The sequence below is a fragment of the Anser brachyrhynchus genome (assembly GCF_964034855.1).
Source record: "Anser brachyrhynchus genome assembly, chromosome: 7".
In the NCBI taxonomy this organism is placed as follows: Eukaryota; Metazoa; Chordata; class Aves; order Anseriformes; family Anatidae; genus Anser; species Anser brachyrhynchus.
Genome location: NC_137701.1, coordinates 8,019,231 through 8,042,315, shown reverse-complemented (window position 1 = coordinate 8,042,315; position 23,085 = coordinate 8,019,231). Strand labels below are relative to the sequence as shown.

The 23,085-nt window shown below is 44.6% G+C and overlaps 1 protein-coding gene across 19 annotated transcripts in view; it reads right to left on the bottom strand.

Annotated features, from left to right (window-relative positions):
* The window catches only part of MAP2 (microtubule associated protein 2), a 197,919-nt gene that overhangs the window by 166,234 nt on the left and 8,600 nt on the right, over positions 1–23,085 (bottom strand). For 2 of the 19 annotated variants that reach the window (XM_080598966.1, XM_080598987.1), the window contains exon 1: positions 19,536–19,683. The exons of 8 other annotated variants lie outside the window; for them this stretch is intronic. Coding sequence is in view for 1 of the 11 variants with exons in the window: in XM_080598992.1 (XP_080455118.1) it covers positions 22,310–22,351; positions 22,536–22,580; positions 22,966–22,980 (102 nt within the window). In the remaining 10 variants the exon portion in view is untranslated. Of the gene's footprint in view, positions 1–16,868; positions 16,952–19,535; positions 19,696–22,309; positions 22,352–22,535; positions 22,581–22,965; positions 22,996–23,085 lie in introns of those variants that run through there. 9 more of the 19 variants (XM_080598974.1, XM_080598977.1, XM_080598992.1 and 6 more) reach the window with 8 other exon arrangements.

Here is a 23,085-nt window from a genome sequence, read left to right as displayed (position 1 = left end):
ACCCATCAGTGAACACTGTTTTCAGTATTCCTTTCCTGGAAGGATAATGGATTGGCACATAAAACCGAACCAATGGTTGCTAGAAGTTTTTAGTAATTTCCACGTGTTTATGCTTACCAGAACAATATTTTCGTCATACTCAGAGTTAACTGCAACAATATGAACTAAGAGATTTGCTTTCACCATTCACACCTGTCCAGGCCAGCAGTTCTGGTTCAGGTCCAAGAATTAAAATCATTAGCCTGCTAATATCACAGATTCAAAGAACAGTTTGGGTTGGAAGGGACCTTAAAGATCATCCAGTTCCAACCCCCTGCCACAGGCAGGGACACGTCCCACCAGGTCAGGCTCCTCAAAGCCCCATCCAGCCTGGCCCTGAACACCTCCAGGGATGGGGCATCCACAGCATCTCTAGACAGCTTGTGCCAGTGCCTCACCACCCTCATAGTAAAGAATTTCTTCCTATATGTTCTATCCCTGTTAACCTCTGAAGCATCTCAATTTTTCAGTGATCTGCTATAATACGGATTTCTTTAGATAAGACTTGCTAAACATGTGGGCCTTCGCATATATGGAACCCATTTCACTAAAGAATTTATCTTCTGGTCATACTAGTATTGCAATATCAAGAAAATATGCTCATAAAATTACTCTGCAATTCCAAGGTAATGGACGTGTAACACTATTCTTTACATTTATTATATCTAGGGTGGAAATTCCAAAAACATGGAAGCTTCTGGTTGACTACAGAACACCTTCCAAAAAAAGGCACAGCTTCAAACATTCAGACCTCCTAGAAGAAGGTAACAGGTGCCACGGCTCTAGATATACCCAAACTAAGATCTAGAACTCGGGATTATCAACCACAGTCTTTGCCTTCTCTTAATTCATCAAGCAATATCAAAGAGACTTCTGCAACTAAGAAGGAAGAAAGAAAAACCTACATGGTGCTGTAAAGCAAGGATCTTCTCCTTGCATACATTTAGTTTGAATACTTTACAACTGACTCACTGAGAAAATATGGAGACACACCTCAAACTCCAGTGCTGGCTTCTCCACAGCAGTGCAAGCTGGATATCCCACTCCCTCCTCTCTTCCCAGATGTCTGGAAAACCCTGATGGATTTCCAAGAGCAGAAACCGCAGCTGTCCTGTTAAACACACAGCAGCGGCTTTTGGATGCCTACCAAACACATCTTCACTCGAGCCAGGGAAAACCATCCCGAATCGCAGCTTGGGGGCCCTGCCCTGAGATTTTCCCCTCTCCTGGTGCTATAGGGGAGCATGGAGTTGGGCTGTGCCAGCACCAACAGGCATCATGCACACAGCTGGACGCTGACCCATGGGATGGCGGCTCCCTCTTGCAGTGACATCCTCAGAAGTAAGGACGAAGCGAGGAGGTGGTTGGGGCCTGGCTAATCCTGTAATCAAATGACCTCTTACCAGCTCTCCGGGGGTGCATAATGCTGGCAGAAGAATTATGTGGCTTTTGTGAAAAGTTATCAGGGAAATCTGTTTTTCTGCTGGGATTTTGGGCATAATTTTAATGTTTTCTTTCAACTGCAGGCAAGAGGTTTCAGTTTTTCTTTAAAATACTTCTATAAAAGCTTGAAGTTTATCCGCATTAAACTTTTAGACAACTAAGGCTATGGAAGAATAGCTGGAGTAACCAGAATACAAAAGTTCAAACTGTGCTACAGCTGGAAATAAAGAATTTTCATACAATAACCTGCTCCACAATAATATAACCTTCAATGTTGTTTTCCAGAAAACGCACAGGGGGAAAAAAACAGTCATCATGCTTGTAAGTGTCTTTGGGAGAAGGTGCACAGAGTACTCCTTTTTCTGCAAAGGAAAAAGAAAATGACGTTTCTCACTGTCATGCCATAACCAAGAAGGCCATTTAATGGGGCTGCTTCAGCAGCTGTCATATAAAAAATACTGCCTTGAGAGCAGGCTTATTGCACTCTCATCTATTTAAAACTTGAATAAATACACATGGGTGAATTTTTGTTAAATCTAGTTTTATCCAGATGGAAAAAAAAGCAACAATGGGAACACACCCTTTTTCAGTTCTGCCTTGTCTACAGACTACAACAGGTAAAATCTTGGGAAAAAATTGCTACTCAGTAATGTGAAACCAAAAAGAAAAGCCTTCCATTTTGACTCAAGCCTCCTTAATTTACAGGGTGCTTGCATTTCTTTGACCAGCAATAAGAGACAGATTTTCTTAATTTCAAATCGTTAGAAAACAATATGGAAGTAGTTCACTCAGAAGAAAAACTTGCAAAAATAAAAAAGCCATTTTCCCTTAGTTTTGCCAGTCATCATTTGCCATCCTTTTCAATGGGGCAGTAATGCTTATTTACATTACTCAAGCCATCCTCATTACGTTACATAAAATCGATTTCAGCAGTGATGCTGTTCCCTATCTCACAATTAAGATATTTATTAGTCATTATAAGATCCTGGTGCCACAAAAAGACTTCACTGTTTTTGAGACTTGTCCATCAGAAACAAATGGTTCAGATTCTTTTCTAAATTAGCTCCTATAACAGCATGACAGACTGTGAAAACAATTTCAGCAGTGCGGATGTCAGACGTAGCAAAGCAGGCTATCCGCATGCTCTCCTTCAGCCAGCTTTTTGCATACAAGAATCAGAGTTTTCAGAATCTTAGTTTTCTATTTTATGCAGTATTCCTGATGGTGATTCCTCAGATCTCAGTTTTCCCAATGGAAATCCCTCTATTTCCTTATCAAACATATCAAAGCTTTAAAAGGAGACTGCATGCTCAAATTGCTGAAGGAGTTTCATTTGAAAACAGCAGCCTTCTGGGAAAATGTATTTTACTCGCTACTGTTGTTTTCACTTTGTTGTCGATGCTACTTAAATCAGCACAAATAGCTGCTTGACAAGTCTCTTGCCCTCTGCCCCCAAGAAATGTGTTGAAACCGGAGAAGATCAGCACTTTTTTTTTTCCCCTCAATGAATGTTTGCAGCACATTACACAGCAGCAAACCTCATCAGCTTAAAAAAAAAGTCTCAGCATAGTACAAGGGTAGAGTGGTAGAGATGATCCTAACTCCTCAGCCTTCTTTCTTCTGACAACTCTACCAGTTTGGCAATGGACGAGGACAAAGCAGGGCACTCCACCCAGACCACACAGCAAGGAAATCTGGATATTGCTCACAGCACGCACTGCAGAGCTGGGAACCTGACTGGCCCCTTCCTTTCATCTCTCCATTGAGGATCAATATACGGAAAGATGTCTCTTAGAAGCACATGTATTTACCTCACATTTTACATTTAACTGCTCCATCTTTTAAGATCTGCTCTTTTTAGGAAAGAGTTTTTGCCTGTAGCGATCCTACACTGCAGCCTTGGTGCTCGGGACAGCTGGGATATTCGATTTCAGAGTCGCTCCTTGAACTTACCATTGTTTTCCCACTGGGGCAGTCAGTCTTACCCATTCGTGTAAAGCTTTGAAATAGCAGTGCTACTGCTGCATAAGCTACACCGGTATCAGAAGGCACCTGCACGATCCCAGAGGCTGGGTTTGAGACAACTAAAATAACCCGCACGGATGCTGGTACAGCTTTCAGAGCCCTAGCCACAACCGTGCCAGCTGCTGCACTGCCACTAGGCCAGTGTGACAGCACCACAGGCCAGAGCAGAGCCCGGTGTGCCAGACTCCCGGGGCAGCTGCTCGGACCTCCCAGCCCAAAACCCCGCTGGGCACCGCAGCCCAGAGCTGTACAGCCACATTAGCGCAGCAGTTACTCACAGGCTAATTGTCTCCACACCTCCATTAATATCCCCACTCATGGGTCTCAGGCTGCAGCTGGGATCTCTGCAGCATACAGCACACTGCTTGGCTCACCACACATGCCCACCATCCCCTAAACAACGCCTAAACCTGGCTTTCCGGGTGCAATTCAGTGTCAGATTTCTTAGAGCAGCGCCCCAAGCTTTTATTACTACACAGAAATTCAGTGCAACAGAAATACGGTTCCCTGTGAAAGCACAGAGACTTAAATAGCACTTGCCCTTGTTCAATGTAATTTGCAAAATCCCAAATCCAGTTTCGCAATCAGTTTTAAATGCATCTGTCACCCAGCGGGCAACATCTGCTGCACAGTGCTCAGACCTACTTGTGCGACACAGGAAGGGAGCCTGCTGCTGCTGCCAGCTGGGCCAGGCTCTCACCAAGAAGTAGGTCTGGGCCGACACACGGACAGCTACATGGCGCTCCAACTACACAAATAAGTATAGAGATATATATTCTTGCTTGCCAACGTATACTACCCCTGGTGATGCTAAGAGGTTCAGACAGCCTGTGATTCTAAGCTCACAGGCAAGAACTAGATGGCGTGTTCGAAGGGGGAAAAATCCTCTCCCATTCAAATACAGAGGAAAAAAACTAATTTAAACTTAATTAGACCCCGTAATAGGTTAAAATATCACGACTGTCCTCTTTGGGTGTCCAGGGCTGTCGGACATACTTAGCCTAACGAGCATCATTTGTTACTCTTTGACCTCTCTTTTCAAGAGTGCCCAGCCATGTGCTATGCTCCTCGGCCCTGCGGGAATGACAGGACACGGCGCTGTTCAACAGGATGGGACCAACAACACAACACGATGGGAAACTGGGGACAGGAGCAGGGCATAAACACCCAGAAACAGAACAATCCAAAAAGAAAAAAAAAAAGGTACAAAAATGATGCAGAAGGGAACCAACTCCTGCAGGTCCTCTGATAAAAATCACCTTTCAGGAGAAAGATAATGCCACAAGGAGAGAAGAGGAGGTGTGATACAGCAGGGTGAGCAGCTGGTACAGCCTCACGCCTCATTACCCACCAACAGCAACATGAACACCTCACACCTGGTCCCAGGCATTTTGGAGCAGAGCTCGCAGTTCAGTTATTAACACAGGAGCTGTTGCAACCCAATTCGTTACAAGTACTGCTAGCCAAAGATGTAATTTTTCTGTCCTTCTGAAAGCAAGCCCTGGAAGAGCCAGCCCTAACCGGCCCAGGGAAGATACTATCTTCTGTTTCAAAGCAAAGTCCTCCAAAGGCAGCCACCCCCCAACACGTGCAGGCTGGGGGACACCATAAAGGAAACATCTGACGGATGTGTTGGGAACGCTGGCGTGGCAGTGAGCAGGTCTGAATTCCACTCGATACACGTGGCCAGCCACCCCGAATCAGCGAATCCCAGGCAGGGCGAATCCCAGTTCACCCCATCTGGGTGAGTCAGTGCCCAGCACAACTTGCGCTATATCTCACGCCTCACTTGCAGATGCTACTGCAGCACAAACAGTTTTATAGCAAGGACACTTAGCATCCATGTAAGCAATGTGAAAACTTAAGCCCCAGCTCCTAGAGTCACTTGAACACTTCTCAGCTTTGCTGCAGGCTCCACTTGACATCTCTCTGCAGGCACTAAGATTTCCGTAGAGCTACTTCACTTCTCCCAGGGCTGAATGAAAGAGGGAAAGCTCTGTTTTAGGAGCTAAACAAAATCTTCAAGTCCAGTAACAAAAATAATATATATACACACATCATGGCATGTATCAGAACATACTCTAAATACTAGTAAAGTTTGGGTTTTGCTGCCCTCCATGACCTTTTGTCCTAAATTAGCTGCTGGAATCAAAACTGATTTTCTTCTCTGTTCCTTTGGCTTTCAGATGGTTCTGACAGCCCCATTACTATCGCCTTGCTTATCTCCTCCTCATGGCTTCTCAGCTGGACACGTATGTTTATTTCTTCTTAACCGTGTATGCTGTTTTCATTACCACCAGAAGGCCCTTCAGAAGGATTAAGAATAATTTCCATACTCACTTGACAGACACTGCTCTGTTTTCCACTCTATTTAGGAAGGGAAGAAAAGTATTGATTAACAATCGTCAATTTGTTGTTCAGCTTCTCTCCCAGGACCTGTATTACTGCCTCCTTTGCAATAACAGTTACGCCCTTAAGCCCAGTTAAGAAGTGGCTTCATGGATTATGGCTCCAAATACCAGAGACCCAAAGGAAACTAGTTATCTCCTTGGAAAATAAATCTTCTTGCTGTCTTGATGCACATCTGGCACAGCCCTATCAATCTTAGCCAAAAATGTAAAATCTACAAATATATTTGTCAGCAGAAGACTATCTGTCTAGACACACGCCTTGTAATTAAGGTAACAGTAATAACCTGAAGGATTTCAGGTCCAGGCAATCAATAGCTCTATAAGGCATACCTGTAAAAAAAACCTGCCAAATATTTTCAGCCTATTACCCAGCACGGGGGAAGAAGCCTATAATGCAGTCAGTCCTCAATACTGATTTTTGAATGGGTAAGACGCACCTCCAGCTTTGCAGTGGCAGCAGTGATATACTTGGTTTTCACTATTTTAAAACATTAACTGTGTAATGTAACTTCTTTTTTAAACCATTAACAGAAGACCAGTTTTACTGCCTGCAATAAACTTGTTTTTTAAATCATAATACAATTATCATCAGTGGAAACGAACTTACCACCCTGCTAGGAAAAAGTCAACAGGGTGCAACAACTTACCAAATGTTAAAATAAAATACTATTGGTCCATTTTTATTTTATACCAAACATGTCATGGAGCCACAGATGAAATAAGGACCTCACAGAGTTATGTACTGCATCATAAATTTTATAAGGCCTTCTGTTCTGGAGAGTTGCTCACTTAAAGAGCTGCCCCCCCTTCCCCAAAGGGGCAATACCCAAATACTACATGTTTTGGAAATACCAATGTATTTATTTTTAATCCTAACCCAAGCAGTGTTAGCAGGATGAAAGGGAGACCACACAGGAGAACTAATTAAGCATCTCTAGCCAGACAGAGCTGTTTTGTTCCTTTGCTTGTTGTTGGTTTGGCTGGTCTTCCTTTGCTGCTGCTATGTTTATTTCTGTGCGCGCGATCCATCTATTCAAGCACAACTGCAAAGGATGCATCAACATTTTTTTGTGTAGCAGTAACACTGGGACAGCAAAAACAAAAGGTTTTACTCCCAGAGAACTTACTAATTTCTCTCGGCCCCCGTCTGAAGCCCTCTGTGAGCCCATGTGAGCAGGGGCATCTCAACCTACAGCTGCCGGCTGCAGTCTTCGGGAGATGTAAGAGACTCGGGGACATCGCCAGCTGTGGCATCACACAAAAGCAGAGCCTTCAGGCCTGCCTCAAACTGCAAGATTTAAACTAATTCTGTCTCATCAGAACCCACCAGATAAAATTGCAGGGGTCAGAAAGATCTCTGCTCTGTTAGGGCGACACACACACTAATGCCACGTTCAGATGTTCACCTGCCATGCTCATTTGCTCAGACCTGGCAGAGCCCAACTGTACTCACGCAAAACGATTAAGAGATCATAACCACAGCAATATGTCTCAATCATCTGATATTATCCACAAACGAAGCACGCTGCTTCTCTCAAGAACTTGTTAAGGGCTCCTGAAAGATGTTCTCAGCTTTTAAAGAAAGAAATCTTACAGTCCAACCATTACACACACCTGAAGCCAGGACCGCTTCCTGCTTTTTTTTCCTCCAGCACTTCTCACGTCCTACCTCCAGAAGCCAACCTTAACCAGGCAGATGAGATTTAACCTTGGCACAAGCTGCAGCGACAGCCAGCAGCTTTATCCTGGTAAAAGCATTTGTCACCCACAGACTGGCCAGAGGAGAATAAAAGTGACCTCCGAGTGGCAGACATGTTCTGCTGCTGCCAGAGAATAGCTGCAGTGCAGAAACAGCTATTTTGGTCACCATTTGCCTGCAGACCCTGTGGTTGTTCAGCAGCTGAACTGTAAGTGTCAGAGACAGAAGCTGCCTCTTCCTATCTGTGCTATTATCTTCTGCTGACCCACTTGGCCTGTCTGCCCTCTCTGTTCACAACAACACTACAGCTTCTTCCCTGGCACATCAACCGGCCTTTCCCAGGCCAAGAACATCCCACAGAGGAGTTCCTCTTAGAAACTGGGTACTTCATGCAGGGACAGGAGAGGAAAATTCCTTGTGTTATGGAAAGCTACACTGCTAGTTTTGCACATCCCCTGATGTTCCTCCACCGTTCTTCACTTCCACGACTCCACTCGTATTTAAATGTATATCCTTGTTCAACAACTTACTGCAAACTCCCCAGGAGAGAATGTCAGCAGAGAGTGAACTGGGACAGAGCGAGGTGTGAACACCTGCGTTACTCTGTTGCAGTCGGTCAATGCCAGAACTCCAGCTGATGGCTGCAGTCACCCCACAGCCAACTGCCCTCAGCACATCTGATCTTCGGCACCAGTTTCCATTCGTGAGGCCCCAGTCTTTACACAGAAGGCAGCAATAATACTCCCCTGTAGGCTCCTCTCTTCCAGACAGGAGAAAGGCATGTCTCTCCTCATACCTCATTATCTCCTTAATCACCCTAGCAGCCCTCCACTGGACTGACTCCAGAGCATATCGATGTCCTTCTTACGCTGGGGAACCTGAAACTGGACAGAATATTCCAGATGTGAGCTCCTGGACACAGCTGTGATTCTACAGATGACCTGTCTAAAGGGTGGGTTGTATGCTCCAGCTAAAAACAATGCACATAAAAAAGATAGGAAAGCACTATAATTTTTTTTTTTTTTTTTTTTACAGAAACAGAAGAGTGAAGTTCAGAAAAATCAGTACAGTAAGTTAGAGTATCTGTTCTGCATATTTTCTGGCAAACCTTTGTTCTTAACTCACTTTGCAGAGAGACCTCTGCTCCTGGAACAAAGTGTTTTGGAAATTCCACTGCGCTTCCTCCATCTTGAAAGCTCACCTCTATACACCAATGTAACGTATTTTATCTTCACAAAAGCAGCTACTTTATGGGTACAAGCTCCAGTTTTGAGCAGCTGCGGTGAGACACACAGGGTTCAGGTCTATCAGCACCGCCCGCTGGGCCAAACTGTACTTACACAGAAAAAAGCCATTTGAGCTCCCAGTGGAGGGACTTCCTACCAAGAAAAAAAAAAAATTAATAGAACTTCCCTAAGCAACTCAAAGTTGAGCCCAAGTGAAAGGCAAAACCCTCAGCAAGTCCTGGAAACCAACGTGAGTCTCTGTGCAGCAACAGCATTTAAATGGCTAAGGAAGATGCTCTAGTGGCACGTGATGCTCTCAGCTAAACAAAAGTCTGGAAGATGAACCTTTTTCAACCGTTTCTGATCCCTCACATTTTTAAGTGACTGCAATCCTCTTAAAAAAAAAAAAAAGTGAAGCACTCAGTTTTTGCCAGCAAGTATCTTCTGTGTAAGGGCAAGTCAAGTCTAAGTGCAGAGAAGGCCTAGCAATACCAGAGGGGACAAAGGCTAGCATACATCCCTAACCTGCCAGCAGGAGCTACACGATCCTTCCAGCTGTGAAACACCACTGGTTTATGTCAGCAGAGATTGCCCTCGGCTGCCACCTCAAACACACAACCCTGGTCAGTGAGTGCAGGGCCCTGGAAGGGCCGAGGACTGAAAGGTCGCATATCTCAGATGGAAAAGGATGACTTGCTCCCCAGTAATTTATTCAGTTATTGATCGAAAAACATGTGCTAATTCCTTAAACGTTACGTCTCCATCTTTGAGACTAGACAAATAATGCAAGAATGATTCAAACAGCAAAACAGCCACCAAGATGTGTTATTTACAGGGAGTTGTTTCGGCACCTCCACATCCCAGGGCAGCGTCTCCAGGTCTGTCTCTGCACAGCAGGACAGTATCTCCAACATTGCACTCATGCTGCACATTCACTATTCCAGCTCCTGTGCTTCCAGGACTTTCCATCCAGCTTTCAGAAAAGCGTAACAATTTCTTTTCAAAACAAAACCACCAATTAACTCTCCATATTAAAGGGAGGTATTTGTTTTTCCTTCAGGAAACTGCACTCAACATGCCTGACACTACTGCTGGTTTGCCAAACAAAACACTTGGACTTAAAGAGAGAATTACTGCAAAGCAGGCTGGAATGACTTCTTGGAGATCACTCAGGTTTTGTGCCAGACATCGTTTCTCCTTGAGATGCAGGAGAAGGGAGGGCCGTCCCCCACAGAGTCGCAGTGAAGGCACGGCTTCTCAGAGTAAACCGCTCTTCTTCCAGGAACTTGAGTGAAAGCAGAAAGGTTCTGCTGTGTGGATCAGGACCTGCATCCGCAAACGTGCGTGGTCACAGAGTGCCTGCCTGCCTAAGAAGCCAGCTCCACTAAAAGCCAGTGGCATGCAGGGACAGAGCCATAAATGCAAATGTCTCTGGCGAGGCAGGTGGGTGCGTGCCAGAACTTACCCCTGCCACCCAGGCACCTCACCTCTCAGCACTTCCAATATCAGCTCAAATCTGTGCACATCGGGACTACTTGCAAGTACATCAAGTTTCGACACCGTAAAAAAAAACCCTAGCCCCAGAAATCCCCAATGAACTTTAAGAATTTCTACACAAAAAGTAAGACTTCTACAAAATTGCATTTCTCCTTTTAAGTTAGCAGTTCTCATCACAGAGATCCAGCCCCAGATGATAGACTGCTAGGAATTTTTTTAATCTCACTCTAAATATAACTTTTTTTTTTTTATATGATGTGGTTAAAGAAATCTACTCTCAGGAGAATATATCTGAAGCCAGCTTCCAACCCTAAATAACTTTAACTGCCAAGTTATTATTATCCTATAATCCCTAAAAATACGGAAGGTCTTTATAATACACAGTCTTCACTGCAGAAAAATAGTTCTATAATATCTAAGCACACTCGATATATTTTTCAGTTGACATCAGATGCTAATGAAGTTACAATTCCCATTTTCCTGAAGTTGCATACTTTTCTTTGTCAGAATACTTACTTCCCCAGGAGCAAAACATAAACCTCCCGTGACAGGTGGTTTTCACCACTATAACCACCTGATCCAGGAGACAAGCCAGGGCTTTTCTATTTTTAGACACTAAATCAACTTCCACTAAACAGAGCTCTTGTCTTTTCAAACCACAAAACCTACTGCTGTAGAACACTGACTTTCATCACGATAGCACAGATGAGAAATGGGGGAGAAAATGAAAGGAGTCATTGGAAGCTGATTAGATAATCTGAACACAATGCAAATGCATTGAAGGCAAATTTACAGAGCATTAGGAAAAGTTAATTGAGCAAAAAGCTCACACATGCTCTCCGTATTAAAATAAAAAAGGTGCCTATGACCACTAAGGCTCTTTTCCTCTTTCATGAGCTGAAATGGTGACATTTTTTGGAGACACACTGTCCCCCCCTGCTCAAGACCTAAAGGCCTTCATCTCCTCTGGTCTCGTACCACATCAAGGGAACTGAGCCACCCACAGTCGTACCGCCACCAACACCCAGGTACTCTGCTTCCCCTCCAGCAGAGGGCCCCAGGTCCCCTGGGACATCTCCAAGGCAGCTGGGGATGCAGGGTTTTTAGCCAGGGGTCCACCCCACGCGGCCCCCTGCAGCCACCTACCCAAGCAGGGAGCTCAACTGGGAAACCTGCTCCTTGGCGTTACATATGAGGGGATGCCAAGCGCACAGCAGCAAGCCCCGGGGAGTTGCGTGCACGCTGCCTTGTGATTTCATGGGACTGTGTACAAAAAATAAAGTAAAAATCAGGATTTGTGTTCATCCCACTGCATTTCACAGAGGCATGCATGCCGAAAGCCCTTAGATCCTTTTGAAAACATCAGTCTTACAAGTTTTGGCCCCACGTCCATATCTGCAAGCACATGGAAGGGAACAGATCAATCCACGTAAGAAACAAATGTTTGTAGTCATTTTCTTTGAGAACCTGCATTTTTCAGGCTAACAGGAAAGATCCGGTGCTCAAAGTCTGCTCAACCTGAACTGCACAAACTGTAGCCTACACCACAGATCCGGCGGGCTGGGAAACATACAGACTTATTGCAAAGCAGAGTAGCATTTGTGTTTTGGAAGAAAAATGACTAACAAAAAACTCTTGCAGCATTAACTATAAAGGGAAGAGCAAGAATGGGGGAAACTGGGAGCAAAGCACATTTTCTACAAGGCACTGTAACAGCACAATTATTCTGACCCATGGACATTTTTGTGTCATGTTAAGAAGTTATTGCGTGCTAGGACTTCAGGGAGAGTTTGAAGCTGATTTTTTTTTCCTCCTCCCTACTGAGTGCTGAGGTTTCTGGCCTACCTGCCCCTGCAGGAGGTTCGATGTGAGGCCGTTACGTACCCACACATCACGCAGAGCAAGCAAAGAAGCATGCAGAAGGAGCCTGCCACTCTCAGAAGGAAGCTGGGAGCCCCAGCTGTACCTCACTTCCACTAGCTGCTTCAGAAAGCGTTCTCACAAGAGAATGTCTTCTGAAAAAATACACACACACTTTGATTAAGTAAATTACGAGGAGTTCATTTGGAATTCCACAATCCCCACGGGACTCCGAGACCAATCTCCCTGGTGTTTCATCTACAGTAATTTAATAGTTTATGTTCTAAGACCTGTGGCCTGCAAGGAAGATCCCAGGACAAATCTTGAGTACGTTATTTGCCCCACTGACTCAAAAGCACTACTAGGCCAATTACAGCAAACAAGATTTAGCGGTCCATTACCGACCCCAGTGATTAGCAGAACAAGCCGGTTTTGTTGCTGTGATCAACAGCTCTACTGCTAACAGCTCCCACCTGCAAGCACACTCAGGGTGGGCATGCAAAAAGAGGCAAAGCCAAACGTGTCCTTCCATTCATATTCCACTCTGCTGAAGCCACTATACAATTCCCCACTCCAACAGATACATGCAACTTCAGGAGAACCTTCTAGATTCACACGTATTTAGCTATACTAAACCATGTGCCCTCTTTTCCACTTGAGGCTGGAGGCTTTTTGTTTGTCTTCTTCCCTCAGCCCCTTCCTTTGCTTGCCAGGAACTTAGTTTGTCATTACTTCAAGTAACGTTGCCCAAGCCCTGCAGCATCTCAGAGCTCTGCAACAGTGAAACACTCGTTTTATAGAGTGCACTTGACAACAAGATTAAGAAAAACTACAAAGCATCTTTAAAAGACCATCTCATATCAGCGCAGCAAAAGCGCAAGTGCTTAACGACAGACAAAAGGAGAGCAAGCCAGACAGCCCTGAGAGTCCAGGCAGCCCTAAACCTCTCCTGCTGTGATGCCACCTGACTGAACAGCCCCTGAGGAGTGCCTCCACCTTCAGGCTGCGTTGGGCACTCTCAAGTAGTCAGAAAGTGACTGTCCGTGCTCTTTTAAGGAACTCGCCTGCATACCCTTTACATAAGCATCATAATTCATTTCCGTAAGGAAGTCTGAATGAAAAGCATCTTCAGATTTGGTTACAATAAAGAAAACAGTCTATCAGGCTTGTCAGTATACCGTTCTAAAGCAAATGATGCGTGTAAACTGGTGACAAGCATCCCTCCCATGCCGCTATCTGTAGCAGATGTAAATGTAAGTGTGAAGACTAATTTCTCATCTACTGAGAGAACTGAAGTTTCACCAAGAATGACTTTAGCCCAACAATTCTCCCTCTTATCAAGAAGTGATGTGATTACAAAAAGCTTTTGAGTTGCTTTCTTAAAAAAAATGATAGATGTTCATGCTAATTTTCAGGTTTTGCAGCCTAAATATCAGAGATAGTAACAAAAAAATATTCAGTTTACCAGTGAAGGGATGCAACTTAAATCCTTTGACGCAGAATACCTGAACACTCTTTTCAGTGCAACCACGAGTATGAGTAATTCTGCTGGAAAATGTGAGGAGGTGATAAATGACTCGCAGAGTTCTCCAACTGGTTTTCTATACACATGCTCCAGTTGATAAAACCCAACTTACATAACTAGGACAAGACAATTGAGCAGTGAAGTCAGCACAGGAAATGCCATTTCTGCCTTTAGCCAAAATGCTCATGTGGCATTTACATTCTCAGAGAATCATCAGGAAAGTTTGTTCCTTTTTTCTTCCTTGAGAACAGAAGCAGAAGTGTTTGTAAGAATTGAGAACACCACCTTTCTTCTCCACCCACATGAACTTGGCAGCACGTCCCAGCATTTTGTGATGTCAGCGTTGAAAAACCTGCATTACATTGCTTCAGGGCCTCTGGGAAAATAAAAACAATCAAACCATACACTGATTTAAGACCTGCCCTTTTCTCCTCTGTGTGCCCTGCATTCAAAGAGAGACTTGTTGGTTCCCCTAATGAGTCTGGCCCCAATTCAGCTGCTGATTGGAGCTGGCTCATGGGATTCAAGTTTATGATGTGCATTGATGAAAGTTTATGAATCGGGAGGTCAGTACCTGGGCAGTTCACAGTGCTATCAGCAGTGCCGCTGGGAAGAGCATTAGGGCTTTAATGCTCTATGCTTAGAGCAACACTCTTCAGCTCAAACACTAAAGAAGGCAACAAGATGACCCAGAGATCCTTGCACAACAGAGGAGATGCAAAGTACCATTTGCCCAGAAGAAGGCAGCCTCCTTCTGCCTCAGATGTAATGCAGGAAGCCAGGAGCAGGGGAGCAGGAACAGATAAGTTCATAAGAACGGGGTAAGTTTTACCCCACAGGCCTGAAAGGTCTAAGGACAATGCCACAGCAGGGTATGCACTGTCCGAAGGGCAACAAAGGGAATAATCACACCGGTAAGCACATAATCATGCTTTAGTTGCTAATCCTGCAACATAGCCTACAAGCAGACTCCTCCTCACCCCTAGTGAAGTCACTGGGACCTCACATGCCTGCATTGATTAGCCACAGATAGCCTGGCTTTTGCTAGAAGCTTTTTGCTAGACTTGGGCCTCAAATCACCAGCGTAAAAAAAAAAAAAAACACAAAAAAAAACAACACAAAAAACACAAAAAAAACAACAACAAATTTTGGCTTTCATTACCAAATGCCAAAATTAAATTCTAATCCAGTAAACTAGAGATTAATTAATGGCCAACAAGTAATTCGGGCAAAGATTTCACTTACACCCAAACAGCAGCCTGGTTTAGCAGCATTTGAGCAGGTGACCCTCCACTGACACATCAAGAGCCATAAAGCCTGCTAGCTATTTTACTGGAAAATAACTATCACACTCATAACAAGCTATCCAGACTCTACCGTCTGGTCCCAACTGTTGTACCATCAAGTCTGCAGCATACTACATAAAGCAAGAGTAATTAGAAATATCAGCTCTCTTTAAAACAATGTGGTTAGGCTCAACTAGCACAAGCTGATCTCTCCCTGCTACTTCAGTGTACAGAAAAGCAATATGAATGCTTACCTTTACATATGCACTTACATTTTTACACGCATTTGCCTGCTTACATTCATGGCCCAATCAAGTGGGAGACCTCCCTCCTCCTCCCCAAAAGTCACTGCCCCAAGTTACACACAGCAATTGGCAAGTGATGCTCCGAGGGATCTACGCTTTCCCCCTCTGAAGAGGGGTAATGCTGTTACACACTGCTCTCGGCTCCCAGGGAATCTCATCATAAATCCCAGACATCAACAATTAAGACACCATCTTTAGCAAGGTCTATATGCTGCTCATAGGACATTCTAGAAAACTATGGCAAATTTACTATTTCCAATAGGTTTAATGAATAAAGACAAAGAAAAAAAACTGCAAATCCCTAACAATCTCATCCAAGTCTTTATCGTCCTTGCCCCAGATTTGTGGAGAACAAACAAGAGCTATGACCAGGTTATAAAACAGCTGCTGTACTAACTTTACTTGATTTCTTCTGAGGGTCCCATATAACAAATGTCTGCGAGTCAAAGACCACATTGGTGAGGATTGTGAGGATTACGGGTTCTTCCACAACAGACAGTCTGCCCTCTGAAACTTTTTCAATGCAAGATGCTATTTAACAATACATGGCTCTTTTCACTGAATCAAACACAACCTAGATCACATATCATCGTTTTGCTATCATTTAGTCCTTCTCTCCAGTTGGATTCATGCTAAAACGCCAGGGCCCTTGCTGAAGTCCTCCACAGCAGCTGCCTTCCTTCAGATCAGTGCAGTGCTTGACAAGCACCTTACAACCACAGACCTTCCTCCAGTGCAGAGGGAACAGACCATGGAGCCTTCCCCCTCTCAGAGCAACAAACAAAACCTCTTTCTGCCTACTAAGGTCCTCGTAGTTACAGTCTGTAAAACCAAAAATGCTACCATGCCACTGAGGGAGAGGAGCAAGGGGCGTACTTATCAATAACTACAGTCACCCAGGTGTCAGCATGGCAATTTGGGGCAAAACAGGAAACAAGTGAGATGAGTTAATAGCTGTTTTCTTGTCAGTAGATTATCAAGATGGTTACCAGATGAATGTTCGTATTTCAACACACATGCTGTCCTTCGTATCTCAGAGTTTTCCATGGGACAGATTACATACACATTTTTACATACCACGTTTGCCAGATTACCCAAATATTTTCTCTCCAACAACTTATTCCCTTTGGTACAGTACTAAGTTATTCTTATCCCAGAAGTCATTACTGTCATAGGAAAAGCTTCCTATTTATGGTCCTTCTGTATGTGGAGGAGCTATTGCTGTAGCATGGGAAGGTGGGACGCAGTTAGTCATTCACATGCCTCAGCAGCACACTGGCTGAAGCAGCACTGATGACTACAAGTGAAACGTGTTTCACTTGGAAACTGCCCAGGTGACAGCCCTCATGTATGGACAGCAGCGGCCCTATTGCTGACACTTCCTACTTAGCACTGTCCGAGTATTCAACTCCAGTGGTATTTGGATAACAAGTTCCATTCAGCCCAGTGGAGTTATATATGTGCACGCTTACATACATATACATGCCTAAATGTTTGCAAGAACGAGGCTGTAAAATGGGAAGTTGGCTGAGAATTAATAAAAGGCACCTACACTGAGCAGCACAGGAAAGCCTTGGGGAACTTCAGAGGGATGCAGCTCAGCTCTGTAAGAAATCCTGACGCCCTCAGCACTCTAGAAGAAAAAAAAATTCTTTCTGCAGAATTTTTGGTAACTAACAGATGGCATTGGGGAACAGAGATAATTCTCTAGTAAGGGACAGGTGTTGATTTAAAACTTTGACAGAAATGCAGCTATCCCTACAAAACTGTCAGATTCAGGATTAGGCTCTTGTGGAAAGTCCCCTATATACCAGTCTCATCCCTAAAATAAAAAAAAAAATCCTGAATATACAAGATTTAAAGCAGACCTTTATATGACTCCAGCAGATCACAAAAAAATAAAATTAATAAAATTAATAAAAAATAAAATGGGCATCAGCTCAGCCAGGCATTTTCCAGTTATCTTAAATGACATTTTACAAACATGTACTTCTCCATCTGACAAGCAGCATGACTTTACCAATTGTCACCATAGAAATCTAAATGGCAAAACCAAAATTAAACCACAGCCTTTTTAGAATGGAAAAAAAAAATCTGCTTTGTTTTCTTCTTCAATGTTTAAAGTGATTTAATGTATTAAGCTAGATAGTGTGAAAAAAATGCTGTTTTAAAACACCACTCTAACATTATTCATGCCTCTTAGCCTTCAAAGTTAAACATCAGTGTACAAGACCATGCCTACATCAAACACACCACCGCTTCATAGCACTGTTAAGAAGCCAGGCTGAAAGGGGTCTCTCTCCATTTTGAAACTGTAGGCAGGCCCTAGCAATAAAACTCAGACCATTTAAGATCTCTTTAGATCATGAACATCTGTATCAAACTTACCCGAAGAAGGCAAAGTACTTCACCACATTCCCTAGGCAAGGTAATATTATAAACCTTAGTTACTACTACTTAAGAGGGTACAAGTTTGGAGTCTTGAAACTATTCTACCATTAACATCCCATACATAATTACATCACAGGACTTACTGGAAAAAAAAGAAGTGTGCAGAAACAAGGAAAGGGAGCTGCACACCTATCAGGCTGATATCCCAAAGCTGTCAGACACACACACAGTTTTAAGCACCTCTACACAGATGTGCAGCACTCCTGACAGTGTGAAAGCAGGTGCCAAAAACCTAATAGGGAAAAGCGACAAACACTGCAGACAGCTTCCAGCTGGGAACCATCCCAGCCTGCTCCTCCAGGCCCGTTCCAACCACAGCTTAGCTCCCCCTCTCCCTACCACTTCATACACGCTCAGGCCTCCTGCCCTACAATTAACTCAAAACCCCCTGACCAAAAACACAATCAGTGTGCCTGGTTTTCTGCTTTCTATGTCTCTACAAAGTATGCCCCTTTAAGGACTAGCTTGAGGTTTGTTCTTTCAAGTCCCCAAGTACGACATTTTGATTCCACAAATACCATACAAAATGTATGGCACAGGATGCATACCAGCATCTTCTGCTTGTTGTTAGTATCAGTGTTAGTGGAGCAGTAATTCACATTTAGAAGCTTAAGTCTTCACCAGGTTTACTCATATTACCAGCAGATCTGGCGGGGGAAAAGCACAAGCTCTCTGCTCTGTCACAACTTTCCTGAGCCGGGGAGCACCATCACAGCACGCAGCTGCTCCTCACCCCCTCCTTCATTACTGCTTGAACACCTCTTTGTTATTAAAAACACACACCCTCCAAGGACTGAAGCTGCCTGCATGAGACATTGTCTCAAGGAAGTGCCCTAATTATGCCTCTCTCATAATTTACATTTTTATTTCAGCTTCAAAACAGCTGGGTTCCTCTCTGGGGAAAAACAACAGCAGCACAGTAAATCCTCCGGGCACATTCTCCCTGTTCTTCTTTCTAAGATGCTGCTGTGGGGCTTTATACAGGTCGAAGACACAATCAGTCCACTAAAAAAAAAAAAAAAAAAAGATATTCAAACCTCTCTACCTCTCTGGATAACAAACTGTTAATGTAAAGATTGTCTAACCTGGGGCAGTAGCTTTCAAGAACTGAGATTTATTTTTCCTCTTCCATGGCTAAAATAAGAAATGCCATATAGTCTTCCAGATTCACAGAGATTAGAAAAAGAAAAGACTTACTGGACAACTTGATCCACCCTTTCATGACAGAGTTGTTCCATATTCATGTGGCCGCACCACATCATGTGGTAGGGTGTTACTGGCTCATCTTTAAAAAAATATACTCAACACTTCCATTGCGCAATGCAAGTTACCTTGTCTTTAACAGGGATCTCAGCTGCAGGACCAACCCCACTGGTAGAAACCTGAGAACTGAAATTATATTTAAAACATGGATTTTGAGTCGGATTCCTCAGAACTCACTGCAGGAAATTCACAACAGACTGCAATATAAACAGTAACAGCTAACTAAAGTGGTATTTGAATGGTAAATGCTTTCAAGTTATGCTGAGCAAGTTTTAAAATGAAAGCGACAAGATCTATTGTCTGCAAAGAAGATGCTCAGGGAATACAGTGGACAAAAGCCAGTAATACTCTTATTATCCCATCAGTGGCACGAGAACGGAAGCAATGAACAACCCACTCGAGCTTCCTGCGGATGCCCCAAAGCGTCTGTAAGGAAGGCAATCACACCTCGCACAGCCACAAGACTACCAAAGCTTGTGCCTGGCACCTCGTGCCCACGACCTACCTAGAGCCCTTGCCAAGCAGGGAAGGGCTGCATCAGCCCCAAACTCAGCCAGAGCCTGAAGATGAGGGCCACGGACTCCCAGAAATGGCTCCCGTCCTCCAGCACTGCAGTGAGGCAGCCGAAACCCACCCACGCATCTCAGTCCTGCCGTGCCTCTTTCACCTTCCCGCGTAGGCAGGCAAGTACGGGGGCTGTAGGAGGGAGAGCAATTTCCTCACAACCACTTCTGAGCACCCGCATGGGGCCAGCCTGAATTCCTGCCCCACCACGTGCCTCCACCTGCTGCTGCCGACTGGTCAGCAGCACAGAAAGGATGCGTGTTAGCACAATTAAAAAAAAAACTACATGAGTTTGCACTTTCTGAATTGCAGGCACACTGAAGGGGAAATACAAAATGAAATACAGACCAAACGTTAGTGTAAGACACCGAGTGATGCTTCTGTAAATCACAGTGCAAAGCACACGTTCCTACCCTGCTAACGGCCTGGGCAGCCTGCAACCCTTCTGTGCTGCTCACATAACTGTTCAGAAAGCCCCAAAGCCAGCTGTCCGAGGGGAGCGCAATACCAGTTCCATGGTGCTGTCTCTGGCCCACCTGCCACCACCCCAGGCTGCTTTGTGTCAGACCAAAGAGCACGGGCTCTTTTGTTGGGCACCTGGAAAACACCACGCAAGCCCTAACATTTCAAGTAGCTCTAAGTCAGCTTCCAGCTCGGCTCTTTGTCCTCTAAAAATAACTTAGGTTTAATTGCAACTGGCCACAATTTTCTAATTCTCGGTGACCCCAAACCTCTAAATCTATTACCCGGAGACAGCCAGGGTAATCCCTAATGAAGGTGTGGGTACGATGCAGCGCGCGAGGGGCCATCTGGCTGCCAGGTGCTTCCTGGCTTAGCTTTTCCTCGAGGCACACATCCCTCCTCTAAATCTAAGGCCAGCAATTTCCACCTCGGGACACTCCTCCATTAAAGACACAGGCAAGGGCTTTCTTGCAAGCAGGTTGCTTTTCTGCCTGCAGCAGAAAGCCTGGAAGGGCTGCTTTTTACCACACACACCTCCCTGTGACTACCAGCAAAAGACAGCACCGAGTGTATTTCTGACCGTCAGCAGGAAGGGAGCCAAGTACAACATTTCCAAGGTGGCCCCGCATCTTCTGCCCTTCACTTATAATCAAAAAAAAAAAAACAAATTAAAAAACTAGGGTAGTGTTTGAGAACTAACAGAACTATTCATGTAAAGAGGTGATTGAAAAAGTACGGGATAAGCTTGTCAGACAGTGTAATCTGACATCTTTCAAGGAGCGACACAGCCTATGCAGGGAGGTTAGATCCCGGGTTTTACTTTCAAAAGGGGGCATTAACTTCCCTAAAGTCCCTGTCTTTCCGACAAGCAAAGGCCTTCCAGCTCCCGGATACAAACCCCTGCCCGTTCCTTTCGCCAGCGCTCTGGAGCATTTTAGGGCAGCGGGCTGGCAGCGAGCGAGCCCTTTTTGCACAGTGCTGGGGCTGCCCTGGCTCCGCTTCCCGAGCTGCCTTCCCACGGGGTCAGGCGAGGACCAGGCGCCGTGGGAGCAGGCAGGGCAGGACCCCCAAGGCACAGCTGAGATAAGCCCGGGCTGCCAAGAGACCTCATCCCAGGCTGCTCAGAGAGGAGGCTGCTTCAGGTTCCCACTGGTTGACAGGCCAGAGGGGACCCTGCTGCTGCACTGATGTTCAGGGTGCACAGAGCATCTCCTGAATTTTGCTACAGCAAAGAGAAAAGGCCTGCGGACTGCTTGCAGCACACAGAAAGGGATGTAGGGCTGGGGAGCTCTGGAGAGTCAGCCTCGATGCTCCAGCTGTCCTCAGGGTTAAAAAAAAAAACAGCAGTTACTGGAGGAGCACCTCCACATCTCAAAACAGGGTCCAGTGGGAGAATATCACAGGTTCTTCTTCCATAGTTTCATCTAATTATTTGGAAAGTGAACCCAACTTTTTTATCATGAGCTTATTTATGCAGAGCTCTGCCCAGAGCTGTTTCAATGTAAAATGAGTGACTAAACTGAAAAGCAACAAATGGAGAGACAGACACACTTAGAGGAAACCAGAACTACACTACCAGGGGAAATAGCTCAGCTCTACTGCCAGTTTTGAAGCATTTTCAAACTCAGCTGCAAAGCAAATCCAGCATGGAAAGGGAAATATTAACAAGTGACTACAGACACAGCACCTTCAGTCTTGAGGCACACTTGCTTGCTCATTTGACTATTTGCATATTTTAATCTCTTTTATAGCAGAAACTCTCTGTATAAAAATTATTTTCGCAATCCTCAAAACATTCTTCAGGGAGCTACTCATCTGCCTAGTGATACACGCGCGGGGCAGGGCTTGTTTACTAATCCAGGAGGACGACGCTTTGATCTGGATCATGCCTTGCCTGCAGGTAAGGGCAGCAGAGCAGACAGTAGGTAAGCCAGACTTTCAAACTGCAAACACACGAGGGGAACAGAGCGCAAAAGAAAGTTGTGTTTGGATGGCGAGAAGAGGGGAGCATATGGAGACAGCTGCTTCTTTATATCTATTGTACAACAGTCTGTCCAAACGTCCTGGACAGGCAAATTCTGTTCCTACTGTTGCATCAACTCTGAAAATAAACCCTAGAGCTACAGCTGAAACTAGTCTCCACACCAAGTTTTTCAAAGAAAAATGTAATGCATGCATCAGACCTCCCTTTTTGCCTTTTAAATACATGCATAGATCACTCCCGCGCCAGAAGAAAGCTAGTATTTCACTTACCTTTCCTCTCCCTTTGGCACGTGAGACAAAACCACCAAAACACTGCCAGATGAGAGACAGAAAAACCATACTGCACCTCAAGTAGTAATTCTCCAAGGGAAGTGCAGACAGGTGACTACACGATGCATGCCATGGTTTGGTATTTTTCTGAGTGGTGGCTCCACTGGAAGCACACGTACATCATAAAATCCTCCTGCCCGTTCCAGGACAGCAGCAGATCACTTACCCCATCACACACTGGGTAAGCAATGCCACCGATGCTGATCTTACACTAGTTTAAAATGCAAAAAAAAAAAAAAAAAAAAAAAACCAAACACCCTCTTCAGAAAAATCTTACTATGAGATATAAAACAAATTAGAAACAAAAATGAGTCAGATCTCGCCAAAAGACTGGAACTTCAGAACTGAAATTCATGTGAGAATGACAGGGCAAGAGGGGCAAACCCATCGCCTGGTGCTGACCACAAGGATATTTCAGACAAATGACCCATCACGCCAGCTCTGCACTAACTGAGCTCCATATCCTGAAGTATGGAAACCATTAGGTTTGCCCAATATTTTTTCCTAAATTCTTATTCCCTCTGCCTGCTTGTAATAGGCTGTAAAATAAATTTAGTCCTAAAACACTTAATTTGAAGTGTAAACAAGTAACTTACTCTAAGTACTACCATCACCACGATGCTCTGCCCCAGCACCTGAAGCAAACAGAAGGCGTGACCCCACCCAAAAAAGGAGCATCTGCCCTGTAACAGTCATCAGCATTTCTATCTGCTGGC